Here is a 27,517-nt window from a genome sequence, read left to right as displayed (position 1 = left end):
GAGAGAGAGCGAGAGCGAGAGAGAGACAGACACACACACACACACATAGACAGACGTCACAGAGACAGAGACAGACCACAGTGGACAGACGGCGGACATAGAAAGACAGACTGAGCGGAGAGACTGACTCAGAGGGCCTAGGGAGACACTGACAAAGACATACATACAGAGAGAGAGAGAGAGAGAGAGAGAGAGAGAGAGAGAGAGAGAGAGAGAGAGAGAGAGAGAGAGAGAGAGAGAGAGAGATCAATCAAATCAATCAAATCAAATCAAATCAAATTTTATTTTACGAGGGTTGTGGCATAAGCAATATAAACGAGCTTCTTTTCAACCAGCCCTCGCCCAGAGAGGGACTATTCTAATCTTAAATATATATGTATACAAACGTAAAACAATTACAAAAGATAAGCATGACAGTAAAAAAATAAAAATAAAAAAATAAAAAAATAAAAAAGGCAGAAAAACTATTCACATGGCTATATACACGTTGTAGAGAGAGAGAGAGAGAGAGAGAGAGAGAGAGAGAGAGAGAGAGAGAGAGAGAGAGAGAGAGAGAGAGAGAGAGAGAGAGAGAGAGAGAAAACACACACCTGTAACTGATCTCGTGAGAACGCTAATAAAACGAGACATGTCACCTCTGGCTCTCCGAATGAATGACCGCTCCTGCGGCCATCAAAAAGGGGAGACAAACACTCTATTAGCGGAAGGGGATTTTGTGTGTGCGTTAAGTTGCGTCCCTTCCTTGTTTCCAAGATGGAGGTAAAGCTAGCACGGTTTGTTTTCTGCTAGCCAACCGACGTGGAATTTCCAGAAATTTAGCTGCCAAAACAAATGAGATTCATTTTGATGGTTCAATAATGTTTAGTAAACGTGTGCGTGGAAAGGAAATTCTTGAATATGTTTGTCTTGCGGGTGTCATAAAAAAAAACTGGTGTCGTGTGATCAGGGCAAAGTGCACTCGCAGCACTGTCGTCTAGCTGCCGGTGACCGTAGCCATTGACATATGATATAGATTGATTAGAGTGATAATACTGCGCAGACCATTAGCGATTTTTTCTTTTGTTTAAATTTTATCTTTTATACAGCTGATCGTTAGTAGACTAAAGATGGCTTAGTATTTTTTTTCTTCATCGCCACATAATCAGCGGTGAAATTTACGTTCACAGTCACACCATATAGGGAAAGGGGTGGTCATTGGTCGTGTGGAATGCATGGTGACTACAATTTATAAAGACTTGTGTAAACATCAACAGTCTTGTACATGTATGCTAGTTCGGTGTTCCCAAGCATTATGCCTTTCAGCACAGGGATGGGAGTGAATGGGGAAGGGGCTCCATGACTTCAACTCGATCAGACTTAAAATTTAATGACAATTGACATTGCATGGTCACTTTTTCTATTTCGTTTTTGTGTGCATCATTGCATGTGTGCAGTTCAAACTGGATGACATACACTCATTTCTGATTTGTTGTTGGTGGTGGCTGCATTAGATAATTTTAAGCTGATAGTGTACGTGATTTGTGTGTGCAGGTCCAGATATTACATGCTCGCAGCGGAGAGCTGATCACTTCTCTTGGTGATGTAAGAACAATATTAGAGCTCTAGCTGATATATATTTTATATATATATATATATCTGGACTGAAGACAGTGAAAAGCTTTGACATTTCATTTCAGTTTTCACTGGGCTCATATATGTATAGGTTACAACACGAGTGGTTTTTTATATGGCTTGTATTTCAGTCAAGACCCAGCGGATGAATATCATCGGGAGACACGAGCCTTTGGCGAGTGGCTCTCGATTGATATTCCCGCTGGGTCTTGACTGAAATACAAGCCATATAAAAAACCACGAGTGTTGTAATCTGTATATCCCATTCTACCATCAAACACAAAGTGTAGACTACCAGCGGCACTTTTGCGATCTGTGGAGTGTGAAACAGTGTTTTCAGCGAGACATGGCCTTTTTGCAACCTTAAACTAAGTGACCGTCGCTGAAAAAATAAAACGAATGAGTGCATCTATAAGTACGCGGTAACACTACTTTCAGACCGTTTAAAAGCGTTAAGTAAAGGTTCATAAGTTGCAAGAAAGTAATGAAGTCGTATAGAAATCCATTTAGTTGAAGCGCACAATTCTTTTGCGTTTCAGGTCGGCGGAACGGGGAAACCGGTTTGGCCCCCATTTGGCTTACTCGACTCGATTCAGAATCGATTCCACGTTGTTTTTTTCGAACGCATTATTATACAATTAGTCTTATTGACAGAGAAGCAAATTTTAGGGAACACATATGTAGATTTAACCATTTGCTCCCTATTTGAAATGTATCTACATGATAAACTGTTTTGCGAGTGTGTTTGCATGAACCTAAACTGGTATTGATGCGATGAAAACAGGACCCAAGTCTGTCACCGCCGCTTGATTGCATTTTGAAAGAATATGACTGGATTACGGAAAAATACACACATGTTAAGTTCTTAGATACCTTCATCGCCAATGTGGACTTACTGCAGAGCCAGGCAAAAGAGTAGACTTGCTCGCAAAACACGTGAAACAGCTGATGATAGCGAAGCCCAACCGTGCCAGGTAAGGACGGTCTGACAGATTCTCAAAAGTCGTCTGCTAACGAAGCAAGGGGAGGGTACTCGTGTTTTTGTTTTGGTTCGCTAGCATCTGGTTATCTTGTAAGTTGAATGTTCGTTTTTTCCCACCTGCATTGCTTTCATAATGAAAGAAACGTTTGCTTATTGCATCTCATACATCAGATCAGTTCTGAGATTCATTTTTGCGTGCAACTGATATGGTTTTCTGAGCCGTGCAATACGATTTTGGAACTTCATACAAATGTGTCACATTGTTCGGCGCGAGGTCAAAGGTCGGGAGCAAAGTAGTTCTTCGCCCAAATCGGAATCTGCACTATCATATATTTTTTTGAGTCCATGATGTATTTATTGAGCTATAAAAATACAACATATATACCCATACTGAAGTAACAGAGACAAAGAAGGGAGGTCATGGGATATAGTCTGATACCCAGTCAGACCCATTTGGTGTCAGTAAATTATGCTTTTGATTCGAATTTGAAGTTATCATAACCATTTTCAGTTTCATACCTTTTTTTAATTTTGAAATATATACTAATTCATGTAATTGCACCTATCCATTTCATTCTATTTCTAATGACTTTGCGTGTTTCTGCATGATAAAGTTTAATTTATGCTGTGAAGAAATTATTTGGGGTGAAAATTTCACTACCTTAAAGCTGTGTTTCCATAAAGCGATGCGATGGCGGCACGATGGTTGCGGCGAGGTGGCGGCAGCGTCAAAACCGATTGCAACAGTAGTAACAAAGAATGCGTGTTTCCATATGTGCGGCGACGTACCGCGCGACGGTTTGGCAAAAAATTGCTTCCGCGCGATATTTGCGTCCAAAGTGGGCGTGGTCTAACTAAGTCCTTCCAAACATTCGAGGACCCCCCACATCCAGGTTTATAGTCTTTTTGACTGTTTTTTCATCATATACATGTACATGTATGTATTCCCTGAGCTGAACATAGTCCAGCAAGAATTTCTTCAAAGGTTATCAAAGGCGCACTGTGTTCGTTCCGCTTTTTGAGCATTTTGTTGAAACAAAAGAGGGTTTTTCTTACATTTCTCGTCTTTTCAATTTTCTAACCAAAATAGGTTAGCTTCAATTATGGTTGTGTGAGTTTTTGACCGATTTATAAGAAGAAGTCGAGCCAGAAAGAACAAAAATCCGCCTGCCGCGCCGCTTTTAGTGGAAACACTCACAGCGAAATTCTCTTGCGACATCGCGAGGTTATCGCCATCATGCCGCCGCTGCGTCGCTAAATGGAAACATAGCTTAAAGGGCAGCTGTCGGGTTGCCTGGTCTCAAAAATGCGCGGAATCGCGTGCAAAAACGCGTTTAAGAGTTTTCCGAGTTGATTCAACTAAAGACTGTTGATTTGGTCCAGAAGAAGACACTTTCATCATTAGTTTGAAACCATTAAAATGCGTGAAACTTTCTGCTAGTTCTCACAATCCGCAAAAAAACAAAGCAGTTGGCAGGCCGAAACGACTCAAAATCCACGACCGACAACTCTGTCAGCACAAGAAAGACGCCGCAGCGTTAGCCTTGCTGTGACGTCACTCGAGGAAGCCGATAAGGCCGCTGTGAAGTTTACAGTACAATGTAGACTACAGCTGGACATCTGTAATGCTGTACGCGTGATTGATTCTTGCACAAAGTAAAGTATTAGGATGGTGGATTGGTGGTATCTTCTCAAGACCCACGTTCCCATTTTCTCTTCTTTGATCTGACCGACTGCAACCTTTACAAGTCATTTCTAAAGTGGTTCACATGCTGTTGCTACTCCTCCAGTCCACCCGGTTAAACCATAAAGTTGCTCAACCACAGACCCTCGTGTCCCTTGTCAGCAGACACTGTACACTTATGAAGAAGGTCCGCTTGAGGTGTCACACCAATTACCGTGTACGTGTGAGGTACTGAAGACAAAAGCCAACTCTGTCGGTGGGAAAATCTAGGAAAGAGATGATGATAATACATCTTCAGTTACTCACTCAAGTAGATAGACGAGATAAGATAAAGGGAAGAGAGACGGAGACAGATGAAACAGTGGATCTAGTGTGGAAAATGGGGGAGGGGGGTTCGGCCGCAAAAAATCAAAGATGAATTTGTCAAACTGTGTTTGTGATGGTTATCGTGTGTGTGTGTGTGTGTGTATGTGTATGTGTGTGTGTGTGTGTGTGTGTGTGTGTTTGTATGTGTGTGTGTGTGTGTGTGTGTGTGATAACACGTATGTGTGTGTGTGTCTGTGTATATGTGTGATAACACGTGTGAGTGTGTTTGTGTGTGTGTGTTTGTGTTCCTCGACGCGTGACAATATCTGCCAATAAGTTGAACAAAAACAGGGTTCAAGTGGAACAAAAGCAGGAGGGGGACGGAAGACATGTTATGAACTCCGTTTTTTACTGCGAAATTTTGGCCTGGGAGAAGTCACCCCATCCTAAGTTTCTCTTCACCTACCCGTGAAGTATGCTTGAGGGCTTGACTAGACAACCCGATTGCGCCCATTACACGGCATAAAGAGAGCACCGTTCAACCCGGCCGATTCCGCGGCTGACGTCACGCGTCCAAGGGAAGTAATTTTCGAGCGGGCTACATTGACTCGGCCAAGAATGCAAACTTTCTTCGATTAAAGACATTGTAGCATGTCTAAAGTCTTCGGACTTGTGTTATCAAGCTGTCAAAATCACCAAGTAACTTTTAAGTATAGTTTCAGTTACATGATAACTCATTCTAAGGAACAGATTTTGAGAGCCACAACCCGACAGCTGCCCTTTAATTGTGCTCATTTAATTGAAATCAGGATTGAGACTGAGAGGTCTGATGCTGTACAGCTTGAATCAAAACTTCTTATAAATATCATATTGGATGAAGTGACAGCTAGATTGGCTTATTGCAAACCTCAGAAATAAATGAAGGATGTGAGTAAGATGTTCGTAAACTATGTTATATTAATATTTGCTTGCTATAGTTGCATTTAAACTGACACCTGAATGTGTGTGTGTGTGTGTGTGTGTTATTTCACTTCAGCTTCAGCCCAAGTCAACCATCTATGATGTCAAAAAGGCCTTTGCCAAAGAAAGTAAGTTATCTGTCACAGTTTCTTTATATTTCCCTTCCAAAATCAGATTTAATAAAATAAAAATGCAACAAAAAAGTGAAATCATGTCCTAGCTTTATTTAATGATAATAATAATAATAACGGGCATTTATAAAGCGCCTTATCAGAAGTTCAAAGCGCGTGACAACAATACATGTATACAAAAATCATACAATCACTGTCAGATTCAAACAACACATCATGCACATCTCACATCCCCAGACTCTATACTAAGGAACTATCCGTAGTGTTGTTGGAACAAGTGAGTTTTCAAATTGGACTTAAAAGATGAAATGGATGGAGAGTGACGTAATTGAAAGGGGAGTGAATTCCATAACTGAGGTCCATAATACGAAAACGTGCGGAAGCCATGAGCCTTGCGTTTAAAGCGACCTTGACGGAGAAGTCGAGCATCATCAGAAGAACGAAGGGTGCGAGAGGGAGTGTAGAGAGAGACCAGTTCAGAAAGATAGGCAGGTGCCGATTCAGAGATGATATTGTAGCAGAAGCAGGCAGCTTTATACCTAATACGTTCAGATACAGGAAGCCAGTGAAGTTCTTTCATGAGAGGAGTGCAGGGTTGTCGATGCTGTGCTCTGAAAATGAGACGTGCAGCAGAGTGTTGTACTTTTTGCAAGGGTTGGAGAGTGGAGTCAGGGCAGCCTATGAGAAGGGAGTTGCAGTAATCTAATCTGGACAGAATGCAGGATGTAACGAGAGTTTTAGTGGCATCAACAGTGAGAAATTTTCTTATGGAACCTGTTCTTCTGATCTCAAAGTAACATGTCTGACAGACTTTTTTGATGTGTTGTTTCATTGAGAGGTGGGAGTCCATGATGAACCCAAGATTCCTAGCACTATCAGAGAGAGAAATGTCACTAGAACCTACTGTGATGGAGGCTGGAAGGGAAGTGGTCGAAGAGGAAGCTCCAGAGAAAAGAAGAAATTCAGTCTTGTCATCATTTAACTTGAGCATATTGTTTGTCATCCATGATTTAATATCTGAAGTGCAGTTTTGGAGAGTGTGCGTCACCGCTTGGATTTCTGTAGGCTTGCATGCTTGATGGAGTTGTGTGTCGTCTGCAAAGAGGTAGTGATTGACTGCGTGTTGCTTGATGACGGCAGAGAGAGGAGTGGTGTATAGTACAAATAAAACTGGGCCTAGAACTGATCCCTGGGGAACGCCGAAACAGAGAGGAGATGGAGGAGATGAGAGATTATTGACAGACACACACTGACTACGGCCCTGTAGATATGAACTAAACCAGTGAAGAGCGGTAGAGTGAATGCCAAAAACAGATTCGAGACGAGAGAGCAGTTTGCAGTTGTTTGTTTTCCAATACAGTTGTAACTAAGTTTAATTCATGTTAAAAACTGTAATTGTTGATATTCTGAATGCAGATCTTATTTTTGACCTATTCATAACCTGGTACATGTAAATTTTTTCAAAACCTTCAGGCTTCAAGTTAATTGAAGCCACTGTGAGAAAAAGGCATGTGTCAGATTAGTTTGTCTTTGTTGTACAACTGTACAGATGTTTGCTTTTGATGTGTGTTTTCAGAACGGAAGTATTATCCAGACAGACAGGGTTTCAAGACAGACCCCAGTAAGTCATTCTTAAATTCACAGTAACATTTATTATTATAGTATGCAGGTAAATAATTTTGAAGAGTCTTAACTGGCAAATCTTTAACTAAAATTGTTGTCCTCAAATGTATATGAAGTAATAAATATGGGAGCCATTGATTGTTCAAGATACTAGATGATTACAGGATTGACTCATGTTTTGGGGAAGCCAGATAGCTCAGGTGGTAGAGGAGTACTAGACTTGTGATCCCAGGGGGGATGGATTTGAAGCCAGGCCGAGGCGGACACGGGTCAACTTTATGTGCAGACTCAGAGATGGTATCCATGTTCCACCCCTGTGTCACCATTGTGGCACATAAAGACCACGGTCATTCTGCCATAAGTGCAGGTGGCTGATTAGGCCTAAAAAAAAAATAGGTGTGGTTACGGTAACCCGACCTACCCTATTTTTAGGGGCCGACCCTATAACTTTTTATTACATTTGTCAAAAAAAAGGGGAAAAAAAGTGCAGAAAACGCAATGAAAGCGAAAGCGCTCGAGTCGCACACTTATTTCCCTGTCAAGTAGGTTTAATTTGTACACATTAGAAAAAAAAGTTTAAAAAAAAAAAGTGATTGCCTACCTCCCTACCCTATTTTTTTTGGCTATGTTACCTTAACCACACCTATTTATTTTTTTGTTGCCTTACACCTACACACCTGTGTATCTCATTTAAAAATTGGGGTAACAGTAACACTAACACCCGGGAACATGCCCCTAATGGTGAATGGGTATCACTGAGAAGAACTTAATAATGTAAATAGATAGAGAAAAGGTAAAAACTAACCAACACCAACAACAATCATGCTGTGCTTGATATACTGTGTGTGGAAAAAAGAGTCCCAAAGAAGACCAAAATCATACCCTGTTAGTGTTAGTAACCTGATGATCAGTAAAATAGTTTTGTTCTGCTATGAAAGAGGTTTTTTATTAAACAAAGGTACACCGGACCCCACTTTTAAGACTGACAAAAATCAGAGAGTCAGGTCTGGAAAGGGGGAGCCTTAAAATGGATGTACATTTACAGACATTTTGAACAAAAATGAAGTCTCAGGAAGCAGGGGTACAGGAGGGGGCCTTTAAGGGGGTTTCATTGTGACTAAAAGTTTGTGAATTGCAGGGGGTAAGATGGTGAAGGATGGAGACACACTGGAGTCCCTAGGTCTGAAGAACGGCAGCCGACTCTACTTCAAAGACCTGGGACCACAAGTTGGATGGACCACTGTAAGATTTTGAAGTTTTTCTCCTGTCAAACTTTTACCTTCTGACAGCTTGAGGAGGGCCTGATGATAAAGAATGTAAGTGTGAGAAACACTTGAATTGCGAGGCAAAGTGGAGTGAGTTTAGGCTTAAATAATAGTCCTATAAAAACTGTCATGTGAACTCAAAGGTTCGCAGGAGCATACCAGGAGACAACAACAGACAGACCCTACCACAAACAGCTCCCCACATCTGACAGGTGTGTTTCACCGACGCAAACAAAATGAAGACCCACTATAAATAGCTCACACTCAATGTCGGCAGACAACTCTGTCAGTGCAGAGCATCTGCTGTGAAAGGGGACTACAACGTCACCAGCTGTCACAAGAAGAAAGTAGTTGCACTTTCAACCAGTATTTATGGTTCATGAGAGTCATGGAGTTCACAGTCACAGAGTATAATCACTATGGTTAATGAAATGCAATAAAACCTGGTGTTGAAAACAGAAACTAGCACTGTTATATATTGTTGTTATATATGGAGTGGCAGTCAAAAAAGTGCTTTTAGGCGAGGTCACATAGAAACTGATATCTGTCCAAGTGCTTTAAATGATTTCCGTTTAAAATCTTCGGGTATCCTAGTGAAAGCAGCCTATAATATTTTTTCCCTGCTTACTGTCAACAGATGTACAAGACATGCACTATTGTTGACACAGTGTGACATGGATTATATATAGCTAGCAATGACCAAGGCAAGATAAGATAACTCTAATCCACGTCCCCCAAAATTGCCAAAACATGGGGTGAAGGGCATTGTCAAAAGAATGGGGCATAGCTGCCAACCCTCCCTAGAAAACCGGGAAATTCCTGATTTTATGTCCAGTCCCGGATTTTCCCGAATAGTGCAAAAGTTTCCTGATTAAAAATTTTTCGAGTATAGTTATATAATGACTGGAGTGTATTTTTAAGCGCCTGTACTCGGCGTAGTTTCACTTCTGAAATCTCGTTCAGCGCGAGGCTTCGTCACACAAATGCTGTGATCAAAATCAAAAGTAAACGAGAATAGGCGAGATTTGTGGCTAGCGCATGCGCTTGAGTTGAATATGGATGAGAAGCAGCAGAAGAAGCAGCATCGTAAAATTTCAAAAGAGTTACAAACAAGAGTATGACTTCATCTCCGAATCGACAAGACGCGGCATACATTTCGCGTTTTGCACCAAGTGCCGCGAAGATATCAGCATCGGACACTGATGGAGGCCGGGGGGATATTGAAGCTCATTCAAGGAAGTAACTAACATGAACTATGATTTTGGTGCTGTTGTGAACTGTGATAGCAAAAGATATCTTCCCCCACACCATTGGAAGATGTGACTGTCAAGAAGTATGAAATACTGTAGAAGGAAGCTTGACGTGCATTGGTAAGTCACTACATCTACTCTCTCTCCAGCTCATTCTTCCTTTTTTGTGACAAAATTTGCTGCCAGAAACTGGCAATTATAATCCTCAGATTGCACCATTTTGCATCCTTTTTTTCAAAAAATGTCCGGGGGAGCATGCCCCCGGACCCCCCTAGCATTCTAGGCGCTTCGCGCCGTCGGTTCGGCGCTGTGCGCCGAGACACTCATTCCTCCCTAATTTTATCTGGGAAAAGTTGGCAGCTATGGGTTGCAAAAATGTTGATAAGATCTTCACCAGGGGCTACATTGGCATATTATGCATATATCAGACCTGTGCACATCTACGGTTTCTCCGTAATTTCTCCGATTTTTATATGCAGAATACGGTGCTACGGATTTTTAATTAAAATTCCGAAATTCCGATGTTTTACTCAAACAATTTTTTGGTCCTTTTTGACTCACATGCGAAGCAAAAGTGAGTCTATGTACTCACCCGAGTCGTCCGTCCGGAAAACTTTAACGTTGGATATTTCTTGGACACTATTCAGTCTATCAGTACCAAATTTGGCAAGATGGTGTATGATGACAAGGCCCCAAAAAACATACATAGCATCTTGACCTTGCTTCAAGGTCAAGGTCGCAGGGGCCATAAATGTTGTCTAAAAAACAGCTATTTTTCACATTTTTCACATTTTTCTGAAGTTTTTGAGATTGAATACCTCACCTATATATGATATATAGGGCAAAGTAAGCCCCATCTTTTGATACCAGTTTGGTTTACCTTGCTTCAAGGTCAAGGTCACAGGAGCTCTTCAAAGTTGGATTGTATACATATTTTGAAGTGACCTTGACCCTGAACTATGGAAGATAACTGTTTCAAACTTAAAAATTATGTGGGGCACATGTTATGCTTTCATCATGAGACACATTTGGTCACATATGATTAAGGTCAAGGTCACTTTGACCTTTATGAAATGTGACCAAAATAAGGTAGTGAACCACTAAAAGTGACCATATCTCATGGTAGAAAGAGCCAATAAGCACCATTGTACTTCCTATGTCTTGAATTAACAGCTTTGTGTTGCATGACCTTGGATGACCTTGACCTTGGGTCAAGGTCACATGTATTTTGGTAGGAAAAATGTGTAAAGCAGTTCTTAGTGTATGATGTCATTGCTAGGTTTAGTTATTTGACCTTGACCCTGAAGGTCAAGGTCATGTAAAGGTCAAGGTCAAGCATGTGAGTCGTATGGGCTTTGCCCTTCTTGTTTTCTGTTTTAAGATGTCTTTCACTGACCTTCGTCAAAAGACCCTTTTTGACTCACATGCGAAGCAAAAGTGAGTCTATGTACTCACCCGAGTCGTCCGTCCGTCCGGACGTCCGTCCGGAAAACTTTAACGTTGGATATTTCTTGGACACTATTCAGTCTATCAGTACCAAATTTGGCAAGATGGTGTATGATGACAAGGCCCCAAAAAACATACATAGCATCTTGACCTTGCTTCAAGGTCAAGGTCGCAGGGGCCATAAATGTTGTCTAAAAAACAGCTATTTTTCACATTTTTCCCATTTTCTCTGAAGTTTTTGAGATTGAATACCTCACCTATATATGATATATAGGGCAAAGTAAGCCCCATCTTTTGATACCAGTTTGGTTTACCTTGCTTCAAGGTCAAGGTCACAGGAGCTCTTCAAAGTTGGATTGTATACATATTTTGAAGTGACCTTGACCCTGAACTATGGAAGATAACTGTTTCAAACTTAAAAATTATGTGGGGCACATGTTATGCTTTCATCATGAGACACATTTGGTCACATATGATCAAGGTCAAGGTCACTTTGACCCTTATGAAATGTGACCAAAATAAGGTAGTGAACCACTAAAAGTGACCATATCTCATGGTAGAAAGAGCCAATAAGCACCATTGTACTTCCTATGTCTTGAATTAACAGCTTTGTGTTGCATGACCTTGGATGACCTTGACCTTGGGTCAAGGTCACATGTATTTTGGTAGGAAAAATGTGTAAAGCAGTTCTTAGTGTATGATGTCATTGCTAGGTTTAGTTATTAGGTCAAGCATGTGAGTCGTATGGGCTTTGCCCTTCTTGTTTACAGTTTAAAACTCTGGCAAGACCGTTGGTCCACCTGCAAGGAAAATAAACTATATATATACGATACGCCCTGAGCTATCAAAGCCCTTTCCTTTGTTGTCTTCAAGTAGAAAAGACGAAAGTGTTTTGGGTAGGCTACACACTGGCCACACTTATATATATAACACATGTCCACCTGCTTAAAAGAGAAAAGGCACCATGGTGCCATGCCTGTGATAATAGTTTTTCTGTGAGCCATTTTCTCACCAAATGCGCTGATCTGTATGAGTGAAGTTTTTTGACACCTATTTGAGTCACTTGAGAAAAAGTGACTCTATGTAATCGGTCAGTGTTAGTCTGTCCGGCCGGCCGGCCGTCCGTAGACACCACCTTAACGTTGGACTTTTCTCGGAAACTATCAAAGCGATCGGGCTCATATTTTGTTTAGTCGTGACCTCCAATGACCTCTACACTTTAACGATGGTTTCGTTGACCTTTGACCTTTTTCAAGGTCACAGGTCAGCGTCAAAGGAAAAATTAGACATTTTATATCTTTGACAAAGTTCATCGGATGTGATTGAAACTTTGTAGGATTATTCTTTACATCAAAGTATTTACATCTGTAGCCTTTTACGAACGTTATCAGAAAAACAAGGGAGATAACTAGCCTTTTCTGTTCGGCAACACACAACTTAACGTTGGGCTTTTCTCGGAAACTATAAAAGTGACCAGGCTCAAATTTTATGTGAACGTGACTCATTGTGTTGTGAATAGCAATTTCTTCCTGTCCATCTGATGCCTCATATAATATTCAGAACTGCGAAAGTGACTCGATCGAGCGTTTGCTCTTCTTGTTTGAAACATATTTTTACAGCTCTCTTTGGATTTTTAAGAGAGTCTGGCCTTTATTTTCAGGGGTGGGACTTTTCCGCGAATCCGCGGATTTCCGCGGACACAACTTACGAATTCCGCTGGGGTAATGTATTTTTCCGCGTCCCATTTCATCACAGTATCTATAACTTGTTGACTGAATGATATGGAGAGAAGTGAAGATGGAACAGAACACTGGAGGCTTGAGAGTTAAATTGTGCTGACTGAAAACTACTGATAACTAATTGTCATTTTGAGCTTCAATGCATTGGGGGGTCACTTGGATCATACTATTGCCAGTATTGGGTTATGGATACATGGTTCATTACTTTGGTATGCACCATTACAATGTTACCATCTATATATATATACGACTTGTGTCTGTGTGTCTGTCTGTCTGTGCGCGATGCACGGCCAAAGTTCTCGATGGATCTGCTTCAAATTTGGTGGGCTTATTCAGAGAGACCCCGGACACAACCTCATCGATGAGATATTTTAACACGTGCTCTCAGCGCGCAGCGCTGAACCGATTTTGGTTCCACCTGAGCTACCCGTGCCCCCATACCGACACACCAAAGCCAAAGTTCTCGGTGGATCTTTTTCAAATTTGGACACCGTATTCAGCTACACCCCGGACACAATATCATCGATGAGATATTTCAACACGTGCTCTCAGCGCGCAGCGCTGAACCGATTTTGGTTTTTCTGTTCATTTCACCATTCCCAGTAACTCTTCCTTATCTTCTCCAGTGTTTTGCGTTTATCTCCCTTCCTTCGTGTGGCTTCAATCCATATTCCCGTTACAACGTTACTATTTTTAGAATGTCACTGCGCTGTCCAGAACGCTTCCCTTGCACCCGGAAGTTGTTCTTGCTGTCAAAGTGAAAAGGTCGAATCAATTTATAGCCACGCGAAAAATACACTGTCACCTATCTCTATATATTTATAGATATACATATATATATACGGCTTCTCTGTGTGTGTGTGTGTGTGTTTGTGTGTGTATGTGGGCAACACCTGTGGATTGTAGAGTTCTGTTTGTGATGTGGTCTGGCGGCATTGGTGTGTGTCTATATATGTTCAGGCCTTCCTTCCAGAAGCCATAACAGTTATTCTCAATCCCGAACCCGATTTGGGTTTTTCTCTTTATCTTCTCCAGTCTTTTCAGCGTTTATCTCCCTTCCTTCGTGTGGCGTCAATCCATATTCCCGTTACTACGTTACTATTTTTAGAATGTCACTGCGCTGTCCAGAACGCTTCCCTTGCACCCGGAAGTTGTTCTTACTGTCAAAGTGAAAAGGTCGAATCAATTTATAGCCACGCGAAAAATACACTGTCACCTATCTCTATATATTTATAGATATACATATATATACGGCTTCTCTGTGTGTGTGTGTGTGTGTGTTTGTGTGTGTGTGTGGGCAACACCTGTGGATTGTAGAATTCTGTTTGTGATGTGGTCTGGCGGCATTGGTGTGTGTCCCCCCGCCCTCCTACCCGCCTTGGCTTGAGGAAACCCCTACTATCATATACGACAGTGAAGATAATACTACCAAAAAAGATAACCCCGTCTACCTAGCTACTGTTACAAAAGAAACCCTAAACTACAAATTCTCGGAGCATTTAAAAGTCTTTACTGACGGATCCAAATTTGCAGACGGCAGCGTTGGCTGCGCCTTTGTGATCCCAGATCTCAAAATCTCAAGGAAATATACTCTTAATAAAGACATCTCCATATTCTCAGCCGAGCTATTTGCCTTGCTCATGGCATGCACTTTTATAAATGACCTCCCAGTCACACCGCGTGCGGTAGTTTTCTGCTCTGACTCGCGCTCTTCACTACAAGCTCTGCATCGAAACACATCAAATCGGGCAGAGCTACAAAGAGAAATCCTCTTTATATGTCACCAGTTAATCTCATCCGGCACATCCGTATCATTTCTCTGGGTCCCCTCTCACGTAGGGGTCCGGGGAAATGAACTGGCGGATGTCGCTGCCAAAGAAGCGGCAGAATCTAGCCCCGCTAACACTAACATCGGCTACTCAGTAACCGAGTTCTACAGTAAAATCCGTAAACTCATTCGAAGTCAGTACGTAACATCTCTGTCCTATCAACCCATTGATATGAACGATCTACACCCCGATCTCCCAACAAACCTCCTCACTATCTTCAGACGCCTCCGTGCCGGCGGCTGCCGCTTCCATATCTTTAACAAGTCCTGCCATTGTGGAGAACCCTATTCATTTCAACACATTTTCGCTCCATGCGCTACAAATAGAATTACCTTTAAAACCTTATATGACCATATGCAGCTCCATGGTCTGAGTCCCCAGGATTATCTGCGCAGTAGCAGTTCTCTAGGCTGGTCACACAGCTTGCTGCTGTGCCGACTGGTCAGGGACTCGGACATGGGGCTGTGGGTATAACTAAGCCCAGATTATCACATCAGCGTGTTTCAGTTTGAGGTCGAGTGGCTCCCGCCATCCCTCCTGATTCCAGCGACTACCTTCTAGACAACATATCCTCACCCAAGGCCCACTAGTCGCCAAACTGTACATATTGTTTTTATTACCACGGCCTTCGTGGCTTACATCTTAATCCTTTTATTTGTAAAAAGTTTTGAGATTTATTGTTCGTGTTCCTCTTACTTGCTCATCTATTTGGTTTTATTGGTGATCCTGAAAGGTTCCACTTTTTAACTCGATTTGAAATAAAAATAAAAAAATATTACAAGCCCGTTATTCAAGATATAGAATACAGACTTATAATTCTTACCAAGAAACATCTTAACTACTTTTCATTTTAACAAATTCCACAGAGCATTATCAACTCAACCCCACCCCCTGCCCTCCTCTCCTTATTTTTTGTTTCTTTCTTTCCTCTTTTTGAAAGCGGACAAACACTCAAGTCCTTAATGGCTCAAAACCGTAGGACTTTTAATATTAATTTTAACGTGCGTCTATATATGTTCAGGCCTTCCTTCCAGAAGCCATAACAGTTATTCTCAATCCCGTTTGAGTGGACTTCGGCTTCACATATGATTGTGGTGTTTGGCACTTGGTTACATTTGGCGTCGTCGACAGCGATGGGACTCGACATGAGATATTTCAACACGTGCTCTCAACCGATTTGGGTTTTTCTCTTTATCTTCTCCAGTGTTTTCAGCGTTTATCTCCCTTCCTTCCTGTGGCGTCAATCCATATTCCCGTTACAACGTTACTATTTTTAGAATGTCACTGCGCTGTCCAGAACGCTTCCCTTGCACCCGGAAGTTGTTCTTACTGTCAAAGTGAAAAGGTCGAATCAATTTATAGCCACGCGAAAAATACACTGTCACCTATCTCTATATATTTATACATATAGATATACATATATATATATACGGCTTCTCTGTGTGTGTGTGTTTGTGTGTGTGTGTGGGCAACACCTGTGGATTGTAGAGTTCTGTTTGTGATGTGGTCTGGCGGCATTGGTGTGTGACTGAATAATCAGGCCTTCCTTCCAGAAGCCATAACAGTTATTCTCAATCCCGTTTGAGTGGACTTCGGCTTCAAATATGATTGTGGTGTTTCGGCACTCGGTTACATTTGGCCACGCTGTCTGTCTCTGTCTCTGTCTCGCGATTCACCCCGGCGAAGCCGGGTATTCCTCTAGTTGTTGTATATATGAAGTCTTATATCGTGCGTGTATCTCCAGACTCGGACTCAAGGGATCTATTTATGCCGTGTGAGATGGAATTTTTTACACAATATATCACGCATTCACATCGACCAGCAGATCGCAGCCATTTCGGCGCATATCCTACTTTTCACGGCCTATTATTCCAAGTCACACGGGTATTTTGGTGGACATTTTTTTTATCTATGCCTATACAATTTTGCCAGGAAAGACCCTTTTGTCAATCGTGGGATCTTTAACGTGCACACCCCAATGTAGTGTACACGAAGGGACCTCGGTTTTTCATCTCATCCGAAAGACTAGCACTTGAACCCACCACCTAGGTTAGGAAAGGGGGGAGAAAATTGCTAACGCCCTGACCCAGGGTCGAACTCGCAACCTCTCGCTTCCGAGCGCAAGTGCGTTACCACTCGGCCACCCAGTCACCCACCTGGTTGTGTGAAAGTGTTTTTTGTTTGGTTGGGTGGGTGGGGTTTTTTTTTGGGGGGGGGGGGGAGTGAGGAGAATGTCTTTTTTACCTGATCCAAACGAGTTGAATTTTAGTCTCAAAATGCACCAAATTGCACAGATTTTAATGTAGCATTTAAAAAAAATTCGGGGGAGCATGCCCCCGAAACCCCCTAGAAAAAAGGGATTTTCTCGTTTTCATCACAAGAGAGTCCCACCCCTGATTTTAAGATTTGAATTTTAAAAGCCTTGTCACGTAGGGTTTCGATTTAGCTATTGTGTGACGTTCCTGATTTTGCTTATTGAAATTGGTTTAATTTAAATATGTGTAATGTTAAACTTGTGGGGTCCTGATTTGGTCTATATGGTCCGCTGGACCCAACAAGCAACAATTAACTAACTAACTATATGGTCCGCTGGACCCAACAAGCAACAATTAACTAACTAACTATATGGTCCGCTGGACCCAAAAAGCAACAAGAATCAAATCAAATCAAATGAAATCATGTTTTGACCAATTAGTTGGCCGTTGCGCTGAAAAGACGTTTTCCGATTTACCAGAAGCGCGCGTGTTCTCAGCATATGAGTCTTTGTTCTTAGACTTAGTTCGTCCAGCGTCTGCGTGGCAACTTGTGATTGAAGTGAAACATGGAAAAGAAAAAAGAGTGCGAGATTCAGATAGTGAAGAGGAGACACCAGCTCTGTCACCAAAGAAGAAGAAAATGGCACAACAGTGCTGGAAGTCCAGTTATTCTCAAGACAACCTGGATTTCCCATTCTACTGCGTCATAGTGTTTCAGTTTGTGTGCTTTGTGAGCAGAATTATGTCTTGAACTTTCGTTACAGCTTACTACTGAAACATTTTAAAAACTACTGAAATTTGGTTTGTATACTACTGATGAGCGTTTTGAGTGTGCACAGGTCTGATATATAAAGACAAAGAAGAAACGTAGATTTCAAAGATGCACTTGGTTTGGGGTTTAAAGCATCATATTGTGGTGAATAGACGGAAATTGAAAAGTTTCAATGGTATTTTCTTCTCTTGTTAGATCGTGCACCATTGCAATAGTAATATCACAATGGTATTTGGAGTCGCAACAATTAAGGCAATCGGTAACAAGTCGCGTAAGGCGAAATTACAACATTTAGTCAAGCTGTCGAACTACCAGAATGAAACTAACCCCCCTGCATTTTTACAACAAGAGCGTATACTCGTAGCATCGTCAGTCCAACGCTCGATGCAAAGGCAGTGAAATTGACAAGAAGAGCGGGGTAGTAGTTGTGCTGAGAAGGATAGCACGCTTTTCTTTATCTCTATTCTTTTTAACTTTCTGAGCGTGTTTTTAATCCAAACATATTACATCTATATGTTTTTGGAATCAGGAACCCACAAGGAATAAGATGAAATTGTTTTTAAATCGATTTTGGAAATTTTATTTTAATAATAATTTTTATATTTTTAATTTTCAGAGCTTGTTTTTAATCCGAATATAACATATTTATATGTTTTTGGAATCAGAAAATGTTGAAGAATAAGATGAACGTAAATTTGGATCGTTTAAAAAAATTGTTTTTTTTTTTACAATTTTCAGAATTTTAATGACCAAAGTCATTAATTAATTTTTAAGCCACCAAGCTGAAATGCAATACCGAAGTCCGGCCTTCGTCGAAGATTGCTTGGCCAAAATTTCAATCAATTTGATTCAAAAATGAGGGTGTGACAGTGCCGCCTCAACTTTTACAAAAATCCGGATATGACGTCATCAAAGGTATTGATCGAAAAAAAGAAAAAAACTTCCAGGGATATCATTCCCAGAAACTCTCATGTCAAATTTCATAAAGATCGGTCCAGTAGTTTGGTCTGAATCGCTCTACACACACACACGCACAGACACACACACACACATACACACATACACCACGACCCTCGTCTCGATTCCCCCTCTACGTTAAAACATTTAGTCAAAACTTGACTAAATGTAAAAATGAGAAATTAGATCGGGCAAAATTCATTTTGAGGAAAGTAAAACGGGTAAGTGTCCGAATCCCCGAGTCATGACGAACATTCCCGAACATCGCCGAGTTGCCTGGTGAATGACCTTGTCGGCATTCTTTGATTCCTGATGATCAATTTTTACAAGCATAGGTAAATGAAGAATGCCACAAAACTTTGTCTTCTTCTGAGACAGCGTTTTGGGCCGGCGCTGCTTCCAAAACTGGTAAACAAGTCTATTATGCATTTGGCGTCATCGGTGTAATGACCTTAATTGCTATGCGAATGACATCATCTTCTTCGTAGATTCTGGTCAGGCAAAAAGTGAAAGTAGATCTTGCGTGATTTCACTGTGTGTTTCCGCATTAGTGATATTTTAGGGCAGTGTTCAAGGCTTTTTCGGCATATTTTCTGATTTCTAAAAGATCATAGAACATATCTGCATTTGTACCATAAACATTTACCGTAAAATCCCTAGCATTTAACGCCCAGTATCTCGCAAACGCCCACCCCCCACTTTTGGCCAAAAGTTGTGCAGAGGGGTCACTACCTAGCAAACGCCCACCCCGGGTGGGCTTTTTCACCAAACCTTTTAAATATGGTATCAGAGACTGCTGGGTTGAACGGATGAGAGAAGCAAGACCACCCACAGCAGCAGCTGCTGACAACCTCAAGCAGCCTAGAAGGCAAGACGTCATCAACTGGGTCAGCAGGGCGTGGGAGAACATACGACCTGAAACGATCGTTACGTCCTTTCTCAGGTGCGCAATTTCAAACGCCATGGACGGTTCCCAAGATGATAAAATACTGGACTGGTTTCCAGATTAAATCGGCGCTACCCTGCCTCGCGATCACGGCAATGGAGATGCTCCAGAAGAAGCTGAGAGTGGAGACGACAGTGAAGACGATGATGTTGACTTCGGACTAGAATGAGCCCACGATCATCAACCCTACCTGATCTCCAAACAAGAAAAGAAACTGTGTTTGTGCTGACGTTATTCTGAGAATTAGAAGAATCAAGGTCACTTGTGTTTTTTCTTTTCTTTTTTTCTATTTTTTTTTTCTATCACAGAACGTTGATCTTTATTTGTGTAAACAAACGGTGTGTTTATTTGTCATTAAAATTGCATAAATCACAAGGTTGTATCACTTTTTTTCTCGTGAAAATTTAATGACACTTTATCTTGCAGAGGGGTGTATACCTAGCAAACGCCCACCCCTTACTTTTAATCGAAATCTGTGCGGAGGGGGGGTGGCAGACCTGTTTACCCTTATGATTATGGCGTAATTTATTACGATTTTCTGCAAAAAATACGCCATTCCGCTATCCGTGTCAAGACTACGATTTTCATTAAAAAAAAATTAAATATTTTTTATTTTTTATTTTTATTAATTCACATGTTTGGCATTGTTTTTTTCAATGGCAAAATGGGGTGAAAAAGCACAGGACTGACCAGAGATCATATCTGTCTGATGAGACGCTGGAGAGCCTTCTAGTGGTGAAGTCTCGCCCTCACTCATTCGGCAAGCGCAAGTACAGTAGAGAAGCGCTTGACACACTGAAAAAGGCCTACTATATACGAGCAAAAGAAAAAGAATCAGTGATGCATGTGCTTTTGATGTGATCTGCTTTGAAATTATGATGACTACAAAAACTGACTGATGTGTTTTGTTTGTGAATGATGGATATATGTGCATGATTGCGTTTCGCAGACACAGTTGTCACGTGCGTTGTAATTGGCGACGAATGCTGGATGATTACTATTTTTGTGCCAGGATTACTATTTTTGGGGCTGAGCATTACTCCAAAACACTTATGGGGGTAAACAGGTCTGGGGTGGGCGTTACGGTACTACAGAGAACGGGTTTATGGCACTTAAAATTGCCTTTGATGAAAGGGGCTGATGTTACAGTGAAATACTGGCATTCATACAACATACATATCATTATTTTCTTCATTGTAATAGTTTTTTTTAAATATAACTTCTTTTCGTTCACAGAATAACATGATAAACTTTGTTCATAATGTTCATGATTTTGTTTTAAAAATTCTACATTTGAATTGGGGGGTCCCACTTTTTTTACAAAACGTGTCCGAGTGGTGTGTGCACCCTACCTATTTCAAATCGTCACAACCAATCCATTTTAGATGCAATTTGAAAAAATAAAATATATTCTGGCTTCTGAAATCCCAGAGAATAGTTCCGCCTTAAAAAAAAAAATCTCTAAAAGTAAAAATTGGTTGGTCCATGCTACTAGTACTATAGCCATAATCTATGAATGTGACCATGTACTTTTCTCATATCCAATCTTAGACTTGACTGTCTTTGCCAGCACCTCAGCAGTGTTAAGATACTGAAAGTCACAAAGAATATGTTTTGTGCAGGTGTTTTTGACAGAGTATGCCGGTCCTCTGGTCATCTACCTCATCTTCTACCTCCGACCTTCCATCGTCTATGGAGAGGATGCAGCAGAACTGCCCTATGCTAATGTTGTACAGTAAGTGTCAACTAATTACACTGCATTGTTTCCCCATGTTAATGTGTTCAGTGAGACTTAGAGGCTTTCCTGGTGTGCACTGTGCTACAATGGTTAGGCATGCTGTCCTATGCTTGTGCTGCATTTCTAGTACTTGTTGCAACGCTAGACAATCAAATGATAAAAATTATGAGATTCGCAGAAAAAAGTTAGTGGATTGCTGGGCCAGCTATTGTGTCAGTCACGCTTTAACTCAAGTTTACAACAACAAAAATTAAATCATGAACATTTATTGGAAACTTCTATTGTCTGGTCAAACTTCTATCTGATGAACATTATCTAATTGGTCGTTCAGTGGGTACACACTTTCTCACACTTTCTCTTTGTAAGACCTGTAGATTTACTACAACTTCTTTGAGGCCCATAGTTTGACGAATAACTGAAGCAGAGGAACTGATGCATTTTGAAACTTGTGTCACTGTTTGATTTCAGTATCGCTGCTGGCTGTTGGTCTTTCCACTATGCCAAAAGGCTTCTGGAGACAGTCTTTGTTCATCGCTTCTCCCACGCTACCATGCCCATCGCCAACATCTTCAAGGTGGGCTGAATCACAAGAGGACGATAGTGGTGATATACTCTCTGTTATGTCCAGGCATGAGTGGAGGTGCTTGGAGCAAAGGCTGCACTTTGTATGAAGGGGGAGGGAGTGGGGTCCAATTTGAGATTTTTTCCTAAATTTACCTTTTTCTGTAAGTTTCAAAGCCCTGAAGGATATTTGTGTTAAATTTGTGTCTAAATCAGCACTAAAAAAAAGTATGTATAAACCAAGCCTTGTTGAGGATTAACAATATAATTGGAAAAAGAGATTTCAGAATCCCTTGTTTGTTGGGTTGGTAGCAGCAGGATCCCACTGCAAGTCAGCACATGTGGTATTTCTTCAATGACAATGACAAACTATTCACCCATTATACAATTTGTTCTTTTTAAAATGTCTATACTGTGTTGATTTATATCTGATGAAATTCGTTTCATAACTGTCTGCTTTGTTGATCTAATTACTTTCTGTTGCGTTTCATTATCACCCATCTTGTTGGTTGCTGTGTGAATTACAGAACAGTGTCTACTACTGGGGATTTGCAGCATTTGTGGCTTACTTCGTGAACCACCCGCTGTACACCCCACCAGGTTGGTTGTCTTGCCTCACAACGTATATGTGACCCTCCACCACGGAATGAGTCGCATGTCACCTTTGCATGATTTTCATATTTTTACATTTTCCTAAAGAGTTTTTTATGCTCTAAGCAGTGGTGAAAACCGTTTTAGAAAAGAGCAAAAACTGTTTGAGTTATAAGCCTGTGACTAAGGTGACCCTCACACTGTTACTAGACACTCCCCGGACTTATATTAAGCCTACCGCAGAACCGCGCGAGGTGACATGCGACTCATTTCGTGGTGGAGGCTCACATATGTGTCTGCATGCATACGTGAATGCATAAGTATATAAATGTGTGTGTGCGTATGCGTGTGTGTGTGACTGATTTTTGGGACAGTGGTACTTGCGGTAAAAGGACACCTTAGAGACCATCTAGAAGTGTTCCTACGTTGTATTTGTAGGTGCATGGCCGTTCATGACAGGTGTGTTTCAATAAAGATAAGTACAATAGAAAGTGTAATTTATTGGGAGGTGGCCTGTCATCAGAGGGGCATCATGTTTTCATCAGTGATATCAGATTAATCTAGGCAAAAAGCTGGGAGTTCTATCTTTACTCGGGCTTACAATTACTGCATTTAATGGGTTATTCTAACTTGTGGATACTCAAGCAGAAATTCGAAGCAGATAGACTGCCAATGTTCCAAAATGTTTTGTGTGTCTGCTTTAAAGACGGATAGGATGAAGTACTTGTGAATGTTTCATTTTGTCTACAATATGTTATATGCAGTCTTATATCGCGCGCGTATCTCCAGACTCGGACTCAAGGCGCAATAAAATGTTCTGTGAACTTAATCTTTCTTGTATTTTTATTTTGGCTATTCTTTTCTTTTCAGCATATGGTGATTTGCAGGTCTATGGCGGACTGGCAGCTTTCGTAGTAAGTAAATGATGATCTGTCAAAGAGAACATTTCTGTATCTAAGCGTAAGTCACTTAGGTTGTCGGTAGGATGTCAGATATAATTATCTTCATTTTTTTAGCATCTCAGTTCAAGAAAAGATTTAAAATCATGTGAAAATCTTATATCCTTACTTTTTACTTTGAGTGTATGTACTTTCAAGGCCTTAATGGATAGGAACACAGGATTATAAAATATCAAACTTAATATCATTTGTTGAAAGTTTAATGATTCATTGTTTCATCAATTCATTCATTGTTTCATTTATTGATTCAATTGTTGATGACTTGTGTGTGCAGATTGCTGAGTTGGGGAATTTATCTGTCCACATTGCTCTGAGAAACTTGAGACCTCCTGGTAAGTTTGCAAAGTAGCAGTCAAAATTAAGCATAACTTATAAATGGCTGTTTGTTTTTTGGGTGCAAAAGCTTCTGCAAGACATTAAGTGCATGTTGACTTTGATGTCAAGGTAATACTAATAGCAGTGTTGACTTTGGTTCAGATAAAGTTGTTCCTGACGATGAAGGCGACTCGTATTTGCCCCTTTTTTTCAGCTGTGCAAAAGTGTACTCCACGTATGTATTCCAAGGCAAAAGCTCAATTGGGTTATATCAGTTTTGCAAAAAAGTCATTGGGAAAATCCCTTTCATTCATAATTCTGATGTTTTCTGTTTAGGTACCAAGGAACGCAAGATCCCTCGCTCAACCTCCAACCCGTTCACCTGGCTGTTTGGTTTGGTGTCTTGTCCCAACTACTCCTACGAGGCCACCGCCTGGCTGGCTTTCACCGTCATGACTCAGTGCTTGCCAGGTAGCTAGCTTTTTTCCCTTTCAATTATGTTTTTGGTTGTTCTCTTGCAGCTTTCTTGAATAAAGTCATACACATTTGTATTGTGGCAGAGGTACTTCATTGAATCATGACTGTTGATATACATGATTGCTCACAAGCCATTCTGTCACAGACATTGAATAAAAAATATTTGTCACGCTTTTGAGAAACAGAATTGCAAGTTGTTCTTACCATCTCAGTATGGACACAAGCTCACACTCGTACGGACACAAGGACACAAACACCGAGTACCACTTGCTCATTGACTCACACACTCACTCATTTGAACTCACCAACTCATTCACATAAAACAGCCTTGTACCCTGCTGTGTTCTGCTAGATTTCTTCTGTGCATTTAGTGACTACCATTTAGCACATTTCAGCTACATTCGTCTTCCATTAACTCAGCATCTTCTTCAGTAGAAGCTGTTCTTTCGTTTTACCACCAGTGGTTCTCTTGATTGATTTGTATGGATGCTGGTTGTATTGTGAAGTTGCACATGTTACCGGTGGGCCAGCTGTGGTTGCACCATCTTTATTCATGCACATCTTTATCGATTTCTTATTCCATCAACAGACTAGGCCTCGTTGCTTCTTAAGGCAGCGGCTGTCACTTTTAAGAAACACTCATAAATCAATGAATTTTGCATCGGTTAATTTGCTTGTACACTGTAATTCTCTCTCTCTCTCCGCTCTCTCTCTTTCCTCAATCTCTTTCTCTTTTTTTCCCAGCTTTTTATCAGCTGTTATGTAGTTGCACGCTCAGTATATCAATCATTACACCAGATAAAGCTGATAAATAAACTGCTTGTTCTTAAGATTTGCCGAGATATGGAGTCTACAGTGTGAATGAGTGTTGACGTCTCTGGCCTTGTGTGAGGACAGCTACCTGTGTTAGTTGTTGCAATCATGGGCAGAGTGATAGAGGTCATTCCCATGTTACATGCTCCTGCAAAGGTTTCCTTCTTAACACTGCTTTGATTAGCTCTTACGCAAGGTCAACTGTCACTCAAGGTCATTTGGGTGGCTAAGAGAAGAAAAACATCTAAACCCTTGGGAAGTTTGTGATTGATAAATGGGAAACATGGGAAATACATACCTCAGTCTACTTGTACTATTTTGAAGTAATTTATTATGATTTATTTTTTTTTTTTTAAGATTTGGGTTGAAAAGTACATCTATGATTTTCAAAAATGCTTCAAACAAGATTGGTTTAACTAATGTTGGAGTTAGGTAACCACAGGATTTATGATTTTTGTCATCAGATTACTAATTTTTGCATTGACCATTATCTCTGTCAAGTTTTAGGGGTAAACAGATCTGGAGATATGCTAGAAAATGTGCTGTGATAAACTTAGCAAACGCAGGCCCCTTCTCCAAAAGCAAACAAAAAGCAAACTAATCTAACAACCAAAAAACACAAATGTGCAGGTATGTATGCGCATGTGTATATACAGTATGTGTTTTGTAAGTGATGGTAACTTGTTGGAAAAGTGGTGTCGGTGAGTAAGGGGTCAGATATTTGTACACTTGGTGCTGTACTTGCTGTTGTACATGTATCAACTAACTTGTCTGTTTTCAATGAACGTTTTAAAAGAAGGTTATATAGGAACAAAACATCTATTTTAGACAAATTGTCAAATATTGTTTCAGCTGGTCTGTTCATGCTGGCTGGCTTCTATCAGATGGCAGTGTGGGCCCAAGGCAAACACCGAAACTACCTCAAGGAATTCAAGGAATACCCTCGTCGCCGTGCGGCAATCGTTCCCTTCGTCTTATAAGCATTTATGTCAACTCTTCTCTCATTATTGTTAGAAGCATTGATACAGTTACTGCCGTCTTGTGAACAATCAGCAATTTATCTTTTTATTGAATTCTTCAAGGAGTTAACTAAAGTCACTTGTCTTTTAAGGTTCTGTTAAGTTCCTTCTAATTCATTCTGCATTAAAAGCTAGACACATTTGAAATGCTTGAGAATTGTTGGATGCATTGCTTGTTTGTTCTGTTTGTTTGTTACATGACATAGATAGTGTGATTTGTTGTTGGTGTCATAATGGTATATAGAACTTACGGTAATATCAATGTTACAGGTGCATAATGTGTGTAGATGTGTTTTGATCAGTCTAGTATTGTTTCAATGATCTCGGGGCTTGCTTACTGTGTTGGTGATTAGCTCAACTGTAGTACCTTAGGTACACTGATAATTTCAAATTATGTTGAGGGCATTGTTCAAATTCAGAGCTAACAACTTTTATTACCTCTTTTCATTTCATTGCATAAAAGTATTAATAACTTAATGCTCATTTTTTGTTTAGGAAGCTTAAATGTTCCTTTTTTTAGTTGCATAGTTTTTGAGACATTGTCTTTGAGCATTCCTTTGGCTTTTTGTGGTGTGGTCACACTAAGGAACAAATCGATTTGCGGTTGTTTTACATTTTCTTACAAATTTGTAGTTGAGTTTTCAAAATAAAGGAGAAAAAGGTTGCCGAATCTGTGTTGCTTTATTTTTTTAAAGGCATATGTACTCGATGACTATACACGCTAATTGCTTTACCAACAGCTGGAGACATGCTAAATTAAGTTCCCTGCAAAATATTGTGGTCTAGGACCCCTTCAATGTTGAGATATGTTAATTTTCATTTTGATCTGGATCGTCCTATTTATAGATTTGGCAACACATGTAACGTTGATGCAAGGGAGCTAACACCGCGGCTTTGTTGACATCCTCACTTTTTCAGAGGCTAGAACAAGCTGTAATGCATGTATTATGGTCCGCGCATGGTGACATATCGTCATTATATGGTCTTATGGTGCGTTTGACATCGATTATGGGCAAACTACACTTTGTAAACACGGGAGCGCGTACATATGCCTTTAAGTTACCTTGATTAGAATATTCTAATTCATCACTTCCTTTCTAATTTGGCTGAAACAGTCATTTATAATTTTGGTTAGTGTATCATGTGATCCTCACCATAATGTTACGTTATGTGCAGAAATGCAGAAAGAGCTTTTTGCACTACATGGACATGACAAAAGCAGATCAAAAAGAGAAAATAAGCACACATGATGTGAAGCATTACATATTCCAGAATAACAACAAATCAG

The 27,517-nt window shown here is 40.6% G+C and overlaps 1 protein-coding gene across 3 annotated transcripts; it reads left to right on the top strand.

The window, feature by feature from the left end:
• The first annotated feature begins 730 nt into the window (after positions 1-730).
• On the top strand, positions 731-26,893 carry LOC138966229 (very-long-chain enoyl-CoA reductase-like). 3 transcript variants are annotated; one of them, XM_070338371.1, is made up of 12 exons: positions 731-759; positions 1,531-1,581; positions 5,620-5,671; positions 7,251-7,295; positions 8,436-8,539; positions 21,379-21,491; positions 21,963-22,068; positions 22,583-22,655; positions 23,517-23,560; positions 23,880-23,937; positions 24,257-24,391; positions 26,063-26,893. In XM_070338371.1, exons 1-12 carry the CDS (start codon positions 754-756, stop codon positions 26,188-26,190), a joined length of 915 nt encoding a protein of 304 aa, XP_070194472.1. In that variant the 5' UTR covers positions 731-753; the 3' UTR covers positions 26,191-26,893. The 3 variants fall into 3 exon arrangements, with proteins under 3 accessions (XP_070194472.1, XP_070194471.1, XP_070194473.1); XM_070338370.1 differs by lacking the exon at positions 731-759 and adding an exon at positions 843-872; XM_070338372.1 differs by lacking the exon at positions 731-759 and adding an exon at positions 1,195-1,214.
• The last annotated feature ends 624 nt before the right edge of the window (positions 26,894-27,517 follow it).

Source organism: Littorina saxatilis, linkage group LG5 (genome assembly GCF_037325665.1).
Source record: "Littorina saxatilis isolate snail1 linkage group LG5, US_GU_Lsax_2.0, whole genome shotgun sequence".
NCBI classification, from domain to species: Eukaryota; Metazoa; Mollusca; class Gastropoda; order Littorinimorpha; family Littorinidae; genus Littorina; species Littorina saxatilis.
This window is presented reverse-complemented; position numbering and strand designations above follow the sequence as displayed.

Coding starts and splice junctions, on each gene's coding strand:
- LOC138966229 (XM_070338370.1), top strand. Junction 22,656..23,516: donor CCCGCTGTACACCCCACCAG/GTTGGTTGTCTT, acceptor TTTTCTTTTCAG/CATATGGTGATTTGCAGGTC. Junction 23,561..23,879: donor GCGGACTGGCAGCTTTCGTA/GTAAGTAAATGA, acceptor TTGTGTGTGCAG/ATTGCTGAGTTGGGGAATTT.